General features: G+C 40.5%; 1 protein-coding gene across 4 annotated transcripts in view; it reads right to left on the bottom strand.

Moving 5' to 3' along the window:
- Positions 1–604: 604 nt before the first annotated feature.
- The window catches only part of LOC104909217 (ephrin type-B receptor 5), a 72,167-nt gene continuing 57,591 nt past the window's right edge, over positions 605–15,180 (bottom strand). For 3 of the 4 annotated variants that reach the window (XM_010717465.4, XM_085236010.1, XM_010717471.4), the window contains 9 exons: positions 14,328–14,442; positions 12,983–13,038; positions 12,750–12,938; positions 12,157–12,404; positions 11,052–11,267; positions 7,936–8,085; positions 7,594–7,787; positions 6,284–6,439; positions 605–1,644 (listed from right to left, as the gene is read on the bottom strand). In XM_010717465.4, the coding sequence (XP_010715767.2) occupies positions 1,536–1,644; positions 6,284–6,439; positions 7,594–7,787; positions 7,936–8,085; positions 11,052–11,267; positions 12,157–12,404; positions 12,750–12,938; positions 12,983–13,038; positions 14,328–14,442 (1,433 nt within the window). In that variant the 3' untranslated portion in view covers positions 605–1,535. The remainder of the gene's footprint in view (positions 1,645–6,283; positions 6,440–7,593; positions 7,788–7,935; positions 8,086–11,051; positions 11,268–12,156; positions 12,405–12,749; positions 12,939–12,982; positions 13,039–14,327; positions 14,443–15,180) is intronic. The other variant, XM_085236026.1, reaches the window with a different exon arrangement.

The following is a 15,180-nucleotide window of genomic DNA, read 5'->3' on the forward strand; positions in this document are numbered from 1 at the left end:
TTGTGCTATTCACACCCTGACAGCTGGAAAAATACAGTGAGTTGATGACTAGTTCATGGTGAACCAAATCATTCACAGATCAGAACAGGTAGGGTGATTCACTCTAGGCATGAAGAAGATATCTTTTTATGCAACGTCTTAATTGTAGTCTTGTTAGCAAGGCTATTTCCATTTCCTTTCTTATGTTTTGATGAGGTGAACAAGTGTACTGGTTGAATTTTACTTTCAAGCTGAGCTTCTTGTTTTCCTGCTTCTGCACAGTGACAGACACTAGGATACCTCCTACATCTTGAAGCTCTTCCCCTCCACAAAGAGATCTTCTCTTAGGCAGTCTATTTAAAGGGAGAGAGAATCTGACTCCTCTGGTCATTCTTTTGCACTACTGACCGGTTGATCCTGAGAACATAGTTATTCTTAGAGACTGAAGTTACTGCTGGGACTGGTACCGTTCTCTGAGAAGAATTTGTGAAGGAGTTTCATATCCCTTGATCCAATTGTCTATTTGGAATTGACTACTGCAGATCTGCATTTTCCTCAGAAACAGTTTTCAATCAGTATTACTGTGGACTGCTATGACTTGTCAGGATGAGAAAAGGAGAAAACATTTTTCAGTTGCAAAGGACTTCAGATTTATTTCTGTTACTCTCTTCCATATCTGCCTGGGTAGAGGGGAAGGACTGGAAGAGAGTTAGAAAAGAATGAAACCAGAATTGAGTGCAACTTGCACCTTTCTTTTTAAGAATGGGCTCTCCAATTGAAAATTCAGCAGGATGGATTTTATGAACCATTATTCATTTTATTCTGTTTAAACTCCCATAGATAGATGCTATGCATCTAAGTCTTGCTATTCCTTGCCTCAGAACAATGGATTAGTAAGTTTCCCTTCTGGATCATGGAACAGACCCAAGAACTGCATATGTTATAGCACAGAATTTCAACCCCTTTACTCTTAACCTCTGTGAAAAATTACCAGGTGATGTACCTCATTGTTTACCACATATTGTGTATTAAGTAGAACGCCAGTTTCTCACAAATCTGGCATACTGCAGATGGAAGCGATGTCCATTTCCAACTGAGTGATAATCTCTCACAATGTGCTGATATTCCTCTGGAAAAATTCTGATTTCTTTGTGGCTTTTATGTCTTTACCACTTTGTTGAGTTCCCAGTCACAGATAAAGCCTGCTGATGGCGTTGGAGAATTGTCTGATATTTTTAGGTAATGAGAAGAGCTAGCAGGTACATGTGATCTGTCCAAACTATTATACCAGCTCCCCCCTGCATTACTATAACTTTCCCTCCCCTGACCTACTCCTAGTGTATGATGCCAGCCATATTTAAACACCACCAGCTATTTAGCTCTGCTTTTAAATCATGGCAAGATTCTCTTTTTGCTGATGGAATGGGACATGTAATGTCTACTCTCTAGGTGCAGTAAGTCTTCAAGGAGCATCTTGCCATTTCCTTTTCTTACAGTGACAATCCCTCTGAATTCTCTCAGAATTTGAGTCTGGTGAAATAAAGAGAGTTAAAGCATCACACTTCAACTGGTTCAAGCTGATTCAAATGAACTTTCATGAGCTGGATGCTGTTTAGAATCTTTTTCTGGTGACCAACCAGGGTGATTCCAATACGCTGGAGATCTCTGCAAAAGAACAGAAGGTGTAGAAAGTGTTAAAATGGTTTTATTATTCTGAACCATCCCAGTTATTCCATATTGATATATATGGTTATCCAGGCCTGGGAAACAGTTAAAAAGGTTTCTGCTTTTGCTTCGCAAACGTTTGGGTAGAGGAGGTACGGGCAGAACTTGATAGATTATGATTTAAAAAAGAAGCATTTTCCTGGCTCCTGTGCTCTATGTAACACTTCACAGAATCACATAATCTTAGAATGGCTTGAGTTGAAAGAGACCTTAAAAATAATCCAGTCCCAACCCAGCTGATACGGGTAGAGTTGCTAGTCAACCGTCACATCTGGGGCATTCAACAACTTCTCTGAGCAACCTGTTTCAGCACCTCACCACACTTGGAGTAAAAAATATATCATCCTAGATAGAATCATCATAAAATCATGGAATGGTTTGGGTTGGAGGGGACCTTTAAGATAGTCTAGTTCCAACATCTAACATAAATCTCCCTCTTTTAGCTTAAAACCTATCGCTATCAGATCATGTAAAAAGGATGGATTTTTTAATAAACTCTCTTTATGTACTGAAATGCTGCAGTAAGACCTTCCTGATGCCTTCTCTTCTTCAGACCAAATAAACCCAGCTCCCTCAGTCTTTCTTCATAGCAGAGGTGTTCCAACCTTCTAATGATCTTCGTGGTCTCTTCTGGACCCACTCCAACAGTTCTGTGTCTTTCCTGTGCTGACAGCCCCAGATCTGGACAAGGTACTCCAGATTAGGCCTCATAAGGAGCAGAATTGGGACCATCCCCTCTTTCTCCCTGCTAGTGACCCCTCTTTTGATGCAGTTGGCTTACAGGCTGTAAGCACACACCTTTTCATCCACCAGAATCACAAAATTCTTCTCTTCAGGACTGCTCTCAATGAATTCTTCTCAAAGTGTGTATATGTATCTGAGATTGTCCTGAACAAAGAGCTGCACCTCGCATTCGGCTTTGTTGAACCTCATTGGGTTCATGCAGGCCTACATCTCATACTTATCCAGGTCTCTTTGGATTGCAACCTTTCCTTCTGCAGCATCAACTGCACTACTCAGCTTGGTGTCATCTGCAAACTTGCTCAGGGTCAACTTGATCTCTTGGCTATGTAAATGATAAAGATAAGAAGCATTGGTCCCAAGACAGACCTCTGAAGGACACTTCTCATCACTGGCCTTCATGTGGACACAGAGCCACTGACCACGATTTCAGCTGCAGCCATGCAGTCAACTCCTTATCCACTGAATAGCCCACCCATCCAATCCATTTCTGTCCAATTTAGTTACATGGATGTTCTGTGGGACCACATCAAAGACCTTACAGAAATTCAGACAGATGACATTGTTCAGTCTTCTCTTGTCAACTGACACAGTCATTCCATCATAGAAGGTCATCAGATTGGTCAGGCATCATTTGTCCCTGGTGAAGCTATGCTGGTTGTCTCAGATCACATCTTTGTCTTACATGTGCCTTAACAGTGCTTCCAGGAGAATCTGCTCCAGGATCTTCCCAGGCACAGAGGAGAGGCTCACCAGCCTTAGTTCCCCAAGTCTTCCTTTCAGTCCTTCTTAAAAGTGGGAAAATTGTTTGTTTTTTCCAGTCACTAGAGACTTCTGATAGTCATGACTTTTCAAATGTGATGGCATGGCAACTACATCGGCCAGTTTCCTCAGTACTCCGGGGTTGGACCCCATATCTTACACACATTCAATTTCACTGAGTCTGCTCTTTGCTTACAGTAGGAAGAACGTTGCTTCCTCAGTCTCCACCTAGAAGATCAGGAACTAGAAATCTGGAAAGCTTGACTGCTAATGAAGACTGAGGCAAAGAAATAGTAGAGTGCCTCGGCCTTCTCCACGTCTGTTGTAGCTGGTTCTCTCTTTCCATTTATCAGAGGGCCTTTCTTTTCTGATCAATCTACCTACAAAATTCCTTCTTGTTATTCTTTGCATCCCTTGCCAAGCTCAGTTCCATATGTGCCTTGGCTATTCTGATCCAATCCCATTCTTACATACACTGATGGCAACCCTGTTCTCTTCCCAAGACACATATCTTGCTTCCACTGCCTTTTCCTTCCTTCCTTCACTGATTTTCCTTCCTTAAATCTCAATTTGACTAGTTAGTCCTTGCTCGGCCATACCAATTTCCTGCCTTCCCTGCTTCATTTCTTACACATGGAAACAGAGAGTTCTTGCACTCTAAGAAAGGTTTCCTTAAAGAGTTGCTAGATTTGCTCAATTCCTTTGTCTCTAAGGACATTTCCCAAAGAACCTTTTCTAGTTTTCTTTTCTAAAGTTCAGGGTCCCTGTCTTTGCTCTTTGTTGAGTTCCTGTTCCTCAAGATCACGAACATAAACAAAACACGGTCACTGAAGCCCAGACCATCTCCAGTCCACCTCTCCTTTAATGATCTTCTCTGCATTGATGAGCAGTCTGCAAGTGTGAGGCCTCTTGTAGCTGAAGCAAGGTCTTGTCAACAGGCTCTCCTTGATGAGGTGTGCAGTAGATCCTAACCACGTGTCCTTTATTGGTCCAGTCCTTGATGTTTAACCACAAGCTCTCAGCCTGTTCATGGTTGTTTCTCAGAGTTAGCTCTCTGCAATCTGTCAATTTCTTAACATAGTGGGCAACATTCTCACCTCTCCTTCTCTGAAAATCTTGTAGCCCTTTGTCATAAAATTCCAGTTGTATGATTCAACCCAATATATTTCCTTGAAAGAAATGACATCATAGTTTTCCAATAGCACTATGATTTCCAGCCTCTCCTGCTTATTTCCCTTTCTGCATGCATCAGTGTAGAGGCACTTCAGCCAGGCTGTTGGCTGCATTACTTTCTTAGAGGAGCCATTCCTATTATTTGGGGGACAATTCACAATTTTTTCCCTGCTGCTTCCTAAAGTGTTGGTGATTCCCTGGATCTTCTTTGTCACTCAGAAGTGCATCTCTTCACCCCACTGAATCTAGTTTAAAACTCTGTTACTACGTCCAGCCATCTTGCTGCCCAGAACATTCTTATCTGAACTGGTCAGCTGTGTCCCATCTGGTATCATTATATCCAGTTTCTTGAAGGTGTGTCCAAGATCATACAACCAATATCCCTGAGAATGGTAGCAACCTTGCATACAGTCATTCGCTCGATCCATTTATCTCCTTCTCCAACTGGGAGGACAGAGGATAACGCTACTTGTGCTCTCAATCCCTTCAACATTTTTCTGAGGTACATAAAATCTCTTTTTCTATTTGGATTCTTCTCATCACAGCCTCATTTGACCATACTTGAAAAAATAGGAGTGAGTTGTAGTTATCTGGCTTTAACAGGCACCATAGCCTCTTCATGATATTGTGAATCCAGACCTCCAGCAGACAGCAAACCTATCTAGAGAGAGTGTCTGGACAGCAAATGGGTGCTTCAGTGTCTTTTAGGAATCTTGAATTACTAGCATCCACTGCACTTTTTTGGTAGCACTGATTCTAATACAGGTGGTTGGTTGGACCAACTTTATGCAGTTGCCCTTTCCTGGGTCTTGATCATTACTTATGTACTTCTCTTTTTTCAGCCCCAGAGCTTGTATCTGTTGTGTGGAAGCACATCAGAGGCAAGAGGGAAATGTCTCCTTCCGCTCTTAGCAGAGATGTCTGTCCAATCTCACTTGTCTTGTGTATCAGTGCAGTCCATCACCTCAGGTTTGGAAACTAGTCAGCCTTCTCCTCTCAGGAATTTAAGCATGACTGTCTCTTGATCAGTACACAATACCAGGCATCAATCTCTTGCTCGGATTACTGGTTACTACAAGAGAGAGAGAGAACAGCACAGCATGGACTATTACACTGCCTGGTGATTTCTTCATGGAACCTGGTAACTTGCTCGAAAACATTCATCCAGGTAGACACATTTGCACCCATGACACCCACTTTCTACCCTCAGGCTTTAGGGTGATATCCAGAATCTGTAGTTCCTTGAAAATGAAGGTCTGGGCAGCTTTTTCAGCCCTTTGGAGGTCTGTTTGGATACATGGGTCTGCATGGGAAGGTTGTGGCCCCTCCACCTGGATTTCAGCTAATTGCCCCAGCAAGTTAATGATGCTTATGCTGTGTTTAAATGTACTGCTTCTGTTCCTGATCTTGCCCATGCCTTGTCAGCCACTCTCACAATGTCTGGTGGCTCTCTCCACTTCCCCTGAGTATCTTCAATCGCAGGAACATCGCTGCACACCTTGATCCTCTGGTCCACTGCAGAACATGCCTACACTGGAGCTGATCACCTCAGCAAGCTATATATACTCAGTATATAGTGTGGCTGGTTCTACACAACCCCCTGTAAGTGATTCCTGTTCAGGTGTCATGAACTTTCTAATGTAACATTCTCTCTGTAACACTGACAATATGTTTTGTATTGTACATCAGTTAGTGCTTATATATTAATGCTTATAGAAACAGATTATGTATATATACAGTGGTATGGAGGGCAACCAGAAGTCCTAATAAAGATACAAGACAGAGTAGCTACTTTGCTCTAGATTCTTTCTCCTGTTTTATGCATATATATTCTCCATATAGCTCTTACTTTGCATCTCTCACTTTCTGCATTATATAGTACGCTCTTTGTCTCTATACTTACTCCAGAGTCATGCGTGATACGACATCAAATGTATTCAGACCAGCCTGGTCAAAATTCTCCTTGTAACGACCCATCTTGATGGCATCCAACCACTCATGGGCATTGCTGAGTGAAGGAAAATCTGGAGGGGAGTTGCTCAGCAGAGGTTGAGATGGTCTGCAAAAGAGTCAGCTTCTAAAATTCCCTGTTATCAACATCAGGTGACCATGATAAGGTCAGTTACAAGAGAGAGAGAGAACAGCACAGCATGGACTAAACAATTACATTTGTTCTTCGTGCTCTGATTCACAAAGCCCCACCTTGATATCTTTTTTTAGATTATATCTTCCTTCTGCCTAAAAGCTATCCACCCAACCTAAGCTGTTGATCCTTCCTTCCCATTTTCTGGGTCTAAACCTATCCTCTGAGTTAAGAGCTGCAGTCCAAGGCACAGAGATGAGACCCTGTACCTTTTTCCCTTTGTGAACAGCTCTGTTTCTTGAGAATGGTTTTTTTTTTTTTTTTGGATCACAAAAGACCCAATAAGATAGTGTATCATTTGGGTTTCAACACACATCAGGCAGAAGAAAGCAATAAAAAGTCAAAGAAAACACTGTTTATGAATGGCATGTTCTGTTTTTCCTGGCATCTGAATCTGCCTAGAGCAATTCCATGCTGTTTTTCAGTAAATTGGGCATTACTTCATTTTCCTTCTCGCGCCAAGCTTTGCAGTGCATTGCACTGAGCAAAGTCCATAACTGCAACAAAATCCTCCATATCAGCAGGATGTAATTCTATTATCAGCCCATCAGCTTTCTAATCTTAGCTCCATTTACCTCCCTCTGGAGACTTCTCCCTTGCTAACCTCCTCCTGCTGGTTATATCAGGTAGCAAAGTAGTGACGGGAAAATATGAGATGTAAGCTGCAATTCTGATTAGTTTTAGCGACAGAATTCTTTCACTCCACAAGCTATGGTCTTTTCTTCCTTTAACACCTCTTGTTGTCACAGAATTTTATGTGATCATACAGTACCTTGTATAGCTGCACTAGATCTGTCCCGACTTACATCCCCAAAGGTCTCTCAACTCATCAAGATCTCTTTCTTGTCACATTCAGCACTCACAACTCCTAATTCATCCTCATCACTCACAAACTGAATCAGGATATACATCTCTTCCAATTGTCTACTTCACTTTTTATTTATTAATTGGTCTCAGTCTTGGAAGAGAGAATTGGAAAAACACTATATAGACTGAGTTCCTGCCTTCTTTTCCTTCTGATGTCTACCCAGATACCAGCTGTATTATTTTGCATTAAATCCTCATCTCACCTGCTGCTCCCAGTGCCAGTGGCTTTGAGAGCAGATGGCTTGCGGATCATTTTATCTAGGGCACTGACTATTTGTTCAAATTTTGGTCTCTGGACTCGTTCCTTTTGCCAGCAGTCAAGCATCAGCAGATGCAAAACTGTTGGGCAGTCTGGGGGTGGTGGCAGGCGATAGTCCTGGTCAATGGCATTAATTACCTGCCAAAAAAAGAAGAATAAAGTTTTATCACAGCTAGGAAAATAAAAGACAGACAAGCTTCAGTCACTTGGCAGTGTATGACTTTCTTCTGCTTGCAGATGCAGAGCAGAAAGGCAGATGTACATTCCCACCACTTCCCCAACTTACATCCTGGTTGGACATGTCCCAGTAAGGTCTCTCACCATAGGACATCACCTCCCACATGACAATGCCATAGCTCCAGACATCACTGGAAGAAGTGAACTTGCGATACTGGACAGCTTCAGGGGCAGTCCAACGGATGGGGATTTTGCAACCCTAGAAAGCATCAGAGAGTAATCAGAATGTTAGTGAGATAAGGACTACTTGGGAAAATGACAACATTGACCTGGTCAGATGCCAGCAGAATGACACAACTCTGAAATGATGTGACAGTTCAGTTAATGCTGTCTTGTACACATTGGTGGTTTAAATTCAAAGTATGTTAAAAGTTCCCACCTTGTTCTACTGAAACCTACAAGTTAAATAAAAACAAACAAACAAACAATATAGATTCATGTCCCCTTGCTGCTACAAATCCTTAATATAATGGAATTTAAGTTTTATAGCTCTTCTGTGCAGCATTTGAGAGGTAGCAGACAGTCAAATCCTCTTGAAAGTCTCAACAGTTTGGAAATTGAAAGCCATGCAGAATAGAATAGAATAGTTGAACAGAATAGTTCAGTTAGAAGGGACTTACAAAGATTGAGTCCAACTACATTATCCAAATGCCTCTTAAAAAGAGAGTCTCACAAGATATCAATCACTGTTCCAGTGACTAACTGGAAATTTCTCCTATGGTCTAGTCTGAACCTCCACAAACAGCTCTGAGCTATTGCCACATGTCCTGTTAAAAGAAACGGGATAAAAGATGAGCAACTCTCTTTCTACTAATCGTACTCAGGAAGTTGTAAAGAGCCACAAAATCCCTTTAAGCCTTGTTTTCTCCAAGCTAGACAAATCAAGTGCTCTCACCGACTCCTCAGAGGACATGCTTCCCAAAGTTTTAACCAGTTTTCTTGCAATCCTCTGAATGCATTCAAGTATCTTAACATCCTTTTTAAATTGTGTAACTCAGAACTGCACACAGTATTCCAAGAGAGGTTGGACCAATGCTGTATGTGATAGGATAATGACCTCTTTTGACTGGCCAGTGCTTAATGCATCCCAGAACACGTTTTGTCTTCTTAGCTGCCAGGGTACATTGCTGGCTCATAATGAACCTACCAGCCAGCTTCCCCACATCCCTTCTTGCAGCACTGCTCTCCAGCCAATCTTCCTGTATGGCCTAACCTCGGCTAGAGAGATCATAATGCTTTCTTTTTCTACTTGAATTCAAGAAGAGTTCCTTATTCAGCCAAGCTGGTCTTCTGCCCTGCTTACTTGATTTATGACACAGTAGATTTGCCTGCTTCTGTGCTTTTAAAAGGGGTTCTTAAAAAGTAATCAGTTCTTGTAGACCCCTAGGCCCTTAGAGGAAGATTCACAGGGAACTCTACTAACTCCCTGAGTACTGAAGTTTGCTCTTCTAAAATCAAGAATGACAACTTTGCTGATCATTCTTCTTATTTCATTAAAAATGTTAAATTAAATCATTTCATGATCACTTTGGCTAAGACAGTCAGCTACAGTCTCATCTCCCATGATGCCTTCTGTATTCATGAACTAGTACAGGAAGACACCTTTCCTGATTAGTTAACTAAGTATTTGTGACAAGAAGTTATCTCCGACATACTTCAGGAATTTCCCAGACTTACTTGTCACTACAGTATGATGTTCCCTGTTAATATCAGAGAAGTTAGAATCTCCCAAAAGGACAGGGACTACCAATTCAGAGATTTCTCTTAATTGTCTATTAAATAACAAATCAGTACTGTCATTCTGGCTGCATGAACTATGATAAAAATCTATGACAGCATCTGCTTTGTTGCACATACCCCTAATCCTTTTACTCAGAGGCATTCAAGCAGGTTATTCCTAACTGAAAGGACTGTACAGTTTAATCTCTCCCTTTCCGGGAACAGACTGAAGTTTTGAGTTCCTCCTGTTTGCTTCTCATAATACATGCACTGATGTAGAGGCATTTCAGATAGACTCCCAAGCCCTTAGTTCTCCCTGGACCAACGTAAACACTCCCATTAACTGTGTCATTCCTTGCCTCACCCACAGCATTCCTAGTGGTTACAACAAAGATTTCTGGCAAAGAAATCGTTGCCAGAAACGTTGGAGCTAGATGTTGTCCTGGATTTGTCTGTTTCTTCCAATATCCTTCTATGTCAACAGGAGGATAGAGGAAAACACTATCTAAGCACCTAAATTCTCTAGCAATCATCCATTTTCATTACCTGAAACTTCCTGAGGCAATATAATTGGTTCCTGCATGAAAGAGAGGAGTTGGTAATAGTTGTAATACACTCTTCATTACTCTAGTGAGATCCCTTATCTGAGTCCTGTGGAGGCAACAAATTGAAACAGGGTCCGATCTGCAGATGGTCACCTCAGTACCACTCAAGAGAGGATCCTGTATGACGATAACTCACAACATGAACTATCTCAACCTGCAGCTCCAATGATGGATACATTGAGTGACTATCATTAAATCTCTCTTCTTTCCACGTTAACCTCTCTGACACTTAGTTACAACCTGGCAGACGAAATATGATTCAGGAGTGTTGGTTCTTCAGAATATGTATATGTAAAACTTGTCTCTGCTTTCAGTGACAGAATTCTTCATTCCTTGCATACTAAATGGTAGTTTTAATACATCTCACACCACTTTTGTGGAAGGTATAAAGGGCATCAGAACATTATAGGCAGTAAGTTCATTTGATGATTTGTAGTAAGTCCATATTTAGGCTGATTGTCTTTTCTACAGGAAAAAAATATTATTTTCTCAAATGTAGTAGAACAGACTTCAATCTTATCTTCAGTTCTTTTAATTTCCTATAAGAAGCTAATGTAAGGGAAAAGATACATCTGTATTAGTTTATGAAGCTTGTCTTCTTTTTGTCCTATTCACCATCATCCCACAAAGAACTTCACTTAGACTCAATTTCACATGGCAGAGGGAATCAGATACTCAAGTTACCGTTCTCTGTTTGTTTGAAATAGACAGCTTGCAAGGTAGAAGGCTTCACCCTCACCTGACTGGTCACACAGGCTTCGAGATGTGCTAGAATGGGTGCACACAGAACAAATTTATAGTGGGCAACACTGCAGTAAATCACTCCACAGTGGTAACTCACCAGAGCTCCAGTATAAGTGGGATTTGAAGCATCATCTTCAAGAAAGCGGGACAAACCAAAGTCTGACACCTTGCATACAAGGTTACTGTTGACTAAGATGTTACGTGCTGCGAGATCACGATGCACATAGTTCATGTCTGAAAGGTAGCGCATGCCTGCTGCAATCCCTCGTAGCATTCCCACCAGCTGTAACACACTGAACTGTCCCTCCTTCTGCTGCAAGTGAAGAGGCAAACACAGGCTTTTATGACCACAGGAAATTAAGCCTATAGGGAGGATATCAAAGAGAAAGTTAATAAGGTAGATTTATGAAGTTAGAAAACATGTCTTAACTTCAGCCGAACTCTAAGGCCTCATGGACAGCAAATAAGAAAGGAAACTGGGCCTAAAGGACTGAATCTCAAATGAAGTCAGACTTTGATGATGTACTTCTGAAGATAAATCTCATATTGTGGTCGTATCCTCCTTTAGCATCCTATGTCTACTCTCTCGTTAACTACTAAGATGTCTAAGTGAAGGGAAACATAAAATCCACTCTTAATGTTCTGAGATTTTTACAATGAGTTCTATTCAATTCCATACAATGGTTTCCTGTGCTTTTCAAAATGCACCTGCTGAAATGGCTGGTTTGAATTATAATCTGCATCAACGAAGAAATAAATAAAGCATCTATACTACAGAAATATCTGTATTTTTATTTCATTACTGGGAAAAAACACTGGAGATTCTTGAGTCCAAAAATAATAACAAATTTAATTATTGGAAGTTACTTGAAAACATTCAGTGGAATTAACTCTGAACAGCATTATTTAAAAGGTAAATTTAGAATATGTCCATAGTAAGTGAAAGGCCATGTATAAAGGTGAATAATTTCATATTGTTGAGTTTGAGAGGTCTAAACAATGCATAGATAATAGGTGAATTTTTGTAATATGGGCTTCAAAAACAATTAGCCTGATTTGCTGTTATTCCTATTGCACATACAGAGGACTATTGAGGACTTGTGGAGACAAGGGGAAGAGGAAGGATAGGCAATTATCAGGTCTGAGAATGGCACGTAGCAAGACTAAGAGGTAACAGTTGTGGGAGACTCCAGTTATGGTACCCTGAGGAAGGAATCCAGTGATCCATTCTCCATGAACTCTGTGACAATCATGACTGGTCGGCTTTTGGTGACCACACCCTCCAGGTGGATGACATTGGGATGCTCAAATTGCCCCATGATGCTGGCCTCACTCAGGAACTCTCGACGCTGTTCATCAGTGTAACCTGACTTCAGGGTTTTAATAGCTACTGTGTATTCACGTTTCCCTGGGTGTTTTAGGCGCCCAAAGCACACCTCTCCAAATTCTCCTGTTAGGAAGGGATGAAACACACTTCAAGTAAGGAAACACAGAAAAGTGTTTAGTCAGGTGCATTAAAACATTCCTATATGGAAGATCTCTGAAACTGCTTGGAAATAACGTTACTTAAGACCATTTAGGTCAAAGTAAAGTTCTTGATGAAGGCTCTGAATTCAGTCAGGTTGGGGACTACTTGTTCAGAGTTCAAATGAGGAAGTCAAATGAATCTTCAAAGGGTGTTTTAAACTTGGTTTGGAGAGAGAGAGATTTGATGTGTCAGAATCTGGTCCACTTCAGGCCACTAGTGTGCTAAGTTATGACAAGAAAATTCAAAATCCAAAGACTCTCATACTACCTGATCCAATGACTTCCTCAATTTTGATGAAGGACACATCAATCTCCTTGGCAAACTCTCGAATAGCTTCGTTGGGATCTTCATACGTGGAAGGATCAATGTAATACTTCACTCCAAGTCCTGCAGTGGAGGAGACAGTCCAAAACATCACCAGAATCTGCCCCTGAGAAAAATGGGTTCTACTGAGTCCTGAAGAGATACGTCTTTGCCATTTGCTGCTTAAAAACACTTACCTCGTGTACTGATATACTGCTGCAGGCGGTCTGTGTATGGAGTCTCTTGTCTTTTACTGCAGGACGTAAAGGAAAGGAAAGTCAAAACATGCAGAAGTCTGCCCTAGATATTGTGGTAGGCTTCTCAGTGAAAGACTTGAATCCTTGAATTTAGGTATATATGATACTGTTAAGATCCTGCAGATCTCATGGTAACCTAGCTTGTTTTCTACTTGATAGTTTTTACACTATCAAGATAGTTTTTACACTATTTTGATACACTATGTATCAAAAATTTGCAAAACCAAGTTAAAATTATTGTATTTGTCTCCATGTATATTTGACCTTTTAAAGATTTTCATTTGGGTTTCCTACATCATCATTTTCCTTATCAAGGACAAATTAAAAATAGCCATGTTATTTCTTCACTTTCTCTGAGCCACTACTATATGATACTTCATGTATAAATGCATCTACTTTTATGACATTTCTTTTTACATGTTTATATTTACCAAAAAAAAAAAAAAAAAAAAAAAAAAAAATCTTTCCCCTACTCAGATTTGGTAATATTAATTTACTCTGGGTTTGGATTTTTTTTTTTAAGAAAAATACACACTTTATTGACTTGCACACATAATGCCACATTTCCATCTGTAACAAGAAATTGTATTTTAAGAGTTCAAATCTGCAAAAGGACACAACATTGTAAATATACCAATATTTGATTCTTTTCTTCCCAGAAATAAAAATATTAAAAGTGAATACACAGTGATGAAAAAAAAAAAAAAAAAGGAAGAGAACAACAACAGAAAAAAAAAGAGCTAAAACTAGGTGTCACTTTCTAAAGATAAATTATTTACATAGTTCTATAGTTCAACAAAGTAAGTTAAAAAGTTCATTTTGTGCAGTGGCAGAGTGGAGAAAAGATCCACGAATTAATTACTGACAGTCTAGGGAATTAAGTTTAAATGTTTACATTGAAGGAGCAGGTGATGACTGTTTTTTTCTTTAGCCCTCCTACACTGTTTACTTTTATACCTCTACACAGCTCTTCCAGCAACCCTCACTTTTCTTCCTTTTTAAGATTCCTGTCCTGGTCTTTTACCATATCAGACTATCTCTACATTGAGTTAACATTTTTTTCCTTTCCAAAATTGAAAGTGGTATTTGCTTTCTTTACCCTATGTTTTATGAATCTGTATTCCGTGGAATGATCTGGGATGTACAGCTTTTATCCTTCAGCAAACTGGCTACAGCTAACTGTAGATCAGGCAGCTGTTCTGGGGATTGTGTTATGTAGCAGGGGTAAGAAAGTTTCACTGTTGATGGTGCAGGTACTGGGACATAAGCAAGTCAAAGAATTCACCTCTTAAAGATGATGGCAAGAATGGCAATGGCAGCAATTACCAAAAAGGCTAGACCACCAAGTGCTGAGCCCACAATAAGTGGCAGTCGATCCTGTGCCGTCTCCGAGTGCTCTCCTAGAAAAAAATACACACACGTGCAAATGTACAGAACAAGTACAATTAGAGTTTCCCATCTGCTCATCTAGATTTCAGCCATAATTCTATCTGTATCAGCTTTCTACCTCCCAGGCTAAACCTGATCATTTAGCAAATGCTTGCCTCAGTTATCCTTTTACTCCTTCAGCTGTGCTGCTCCAGTGCTTTCCTTCCTATTTTTGAAAGCCAGTACTCCCTCCCAGTTCATTCTTCCTTTCCCTAGTTCACCGACAGCTGTCTAGCCATTTAAGTATTGCCTGGCTCTAAATCTGGGCTTTGATCCCATTTCATACTATTATTTTAGCTTGTAGACACATGTACCTTTGATCAAGAGTAAAAGGCATCACAATGCAGTACATTACTCTCTGCATGAGTGGATGGGAATACTGCTAGAAGGTAAGGTTCTGTGTATATGTCCTTTGTCCCACTTGTCTTAAGACTTTCACAGAGCATTCAGAAGTAAGATGTCCTGTCGCAAGTGGAGACCAAACAATGGCATATTGTGCTATGTTCCTAAAGAGACACACACTGCTCCTGCTGAAAGGTATATGAAATCAAGGAGTAGGAAAGGATAATAGGAAGGTAGTCAAAGCTAAGGGAGTGCAAACAACATGCTCTGACAACATGAATTTTCTCAGAGTAAAAACAATCGGCATATGCAAATTGCAATATACAAGCACAAGTTGAGTAGCAGTGTCTTGTAGCATTCTCCAAAGG

The sequence above is a fragment of the Meleagris gallopavo genome, chromosome 1, assembly GCF_905368555.1.
Source record: "Meleagris gallopavo chromosome 1, MGAL_WU_HG_1.1, whole genome shotgun sequence".
Classification (NCBI taxonomy): domain Eukaryota; kingdom Metazoa; phylum Chordata; class Aves; order Galliformes; family Phasianidae; genus Meleagris; species Meleagris gallopavo.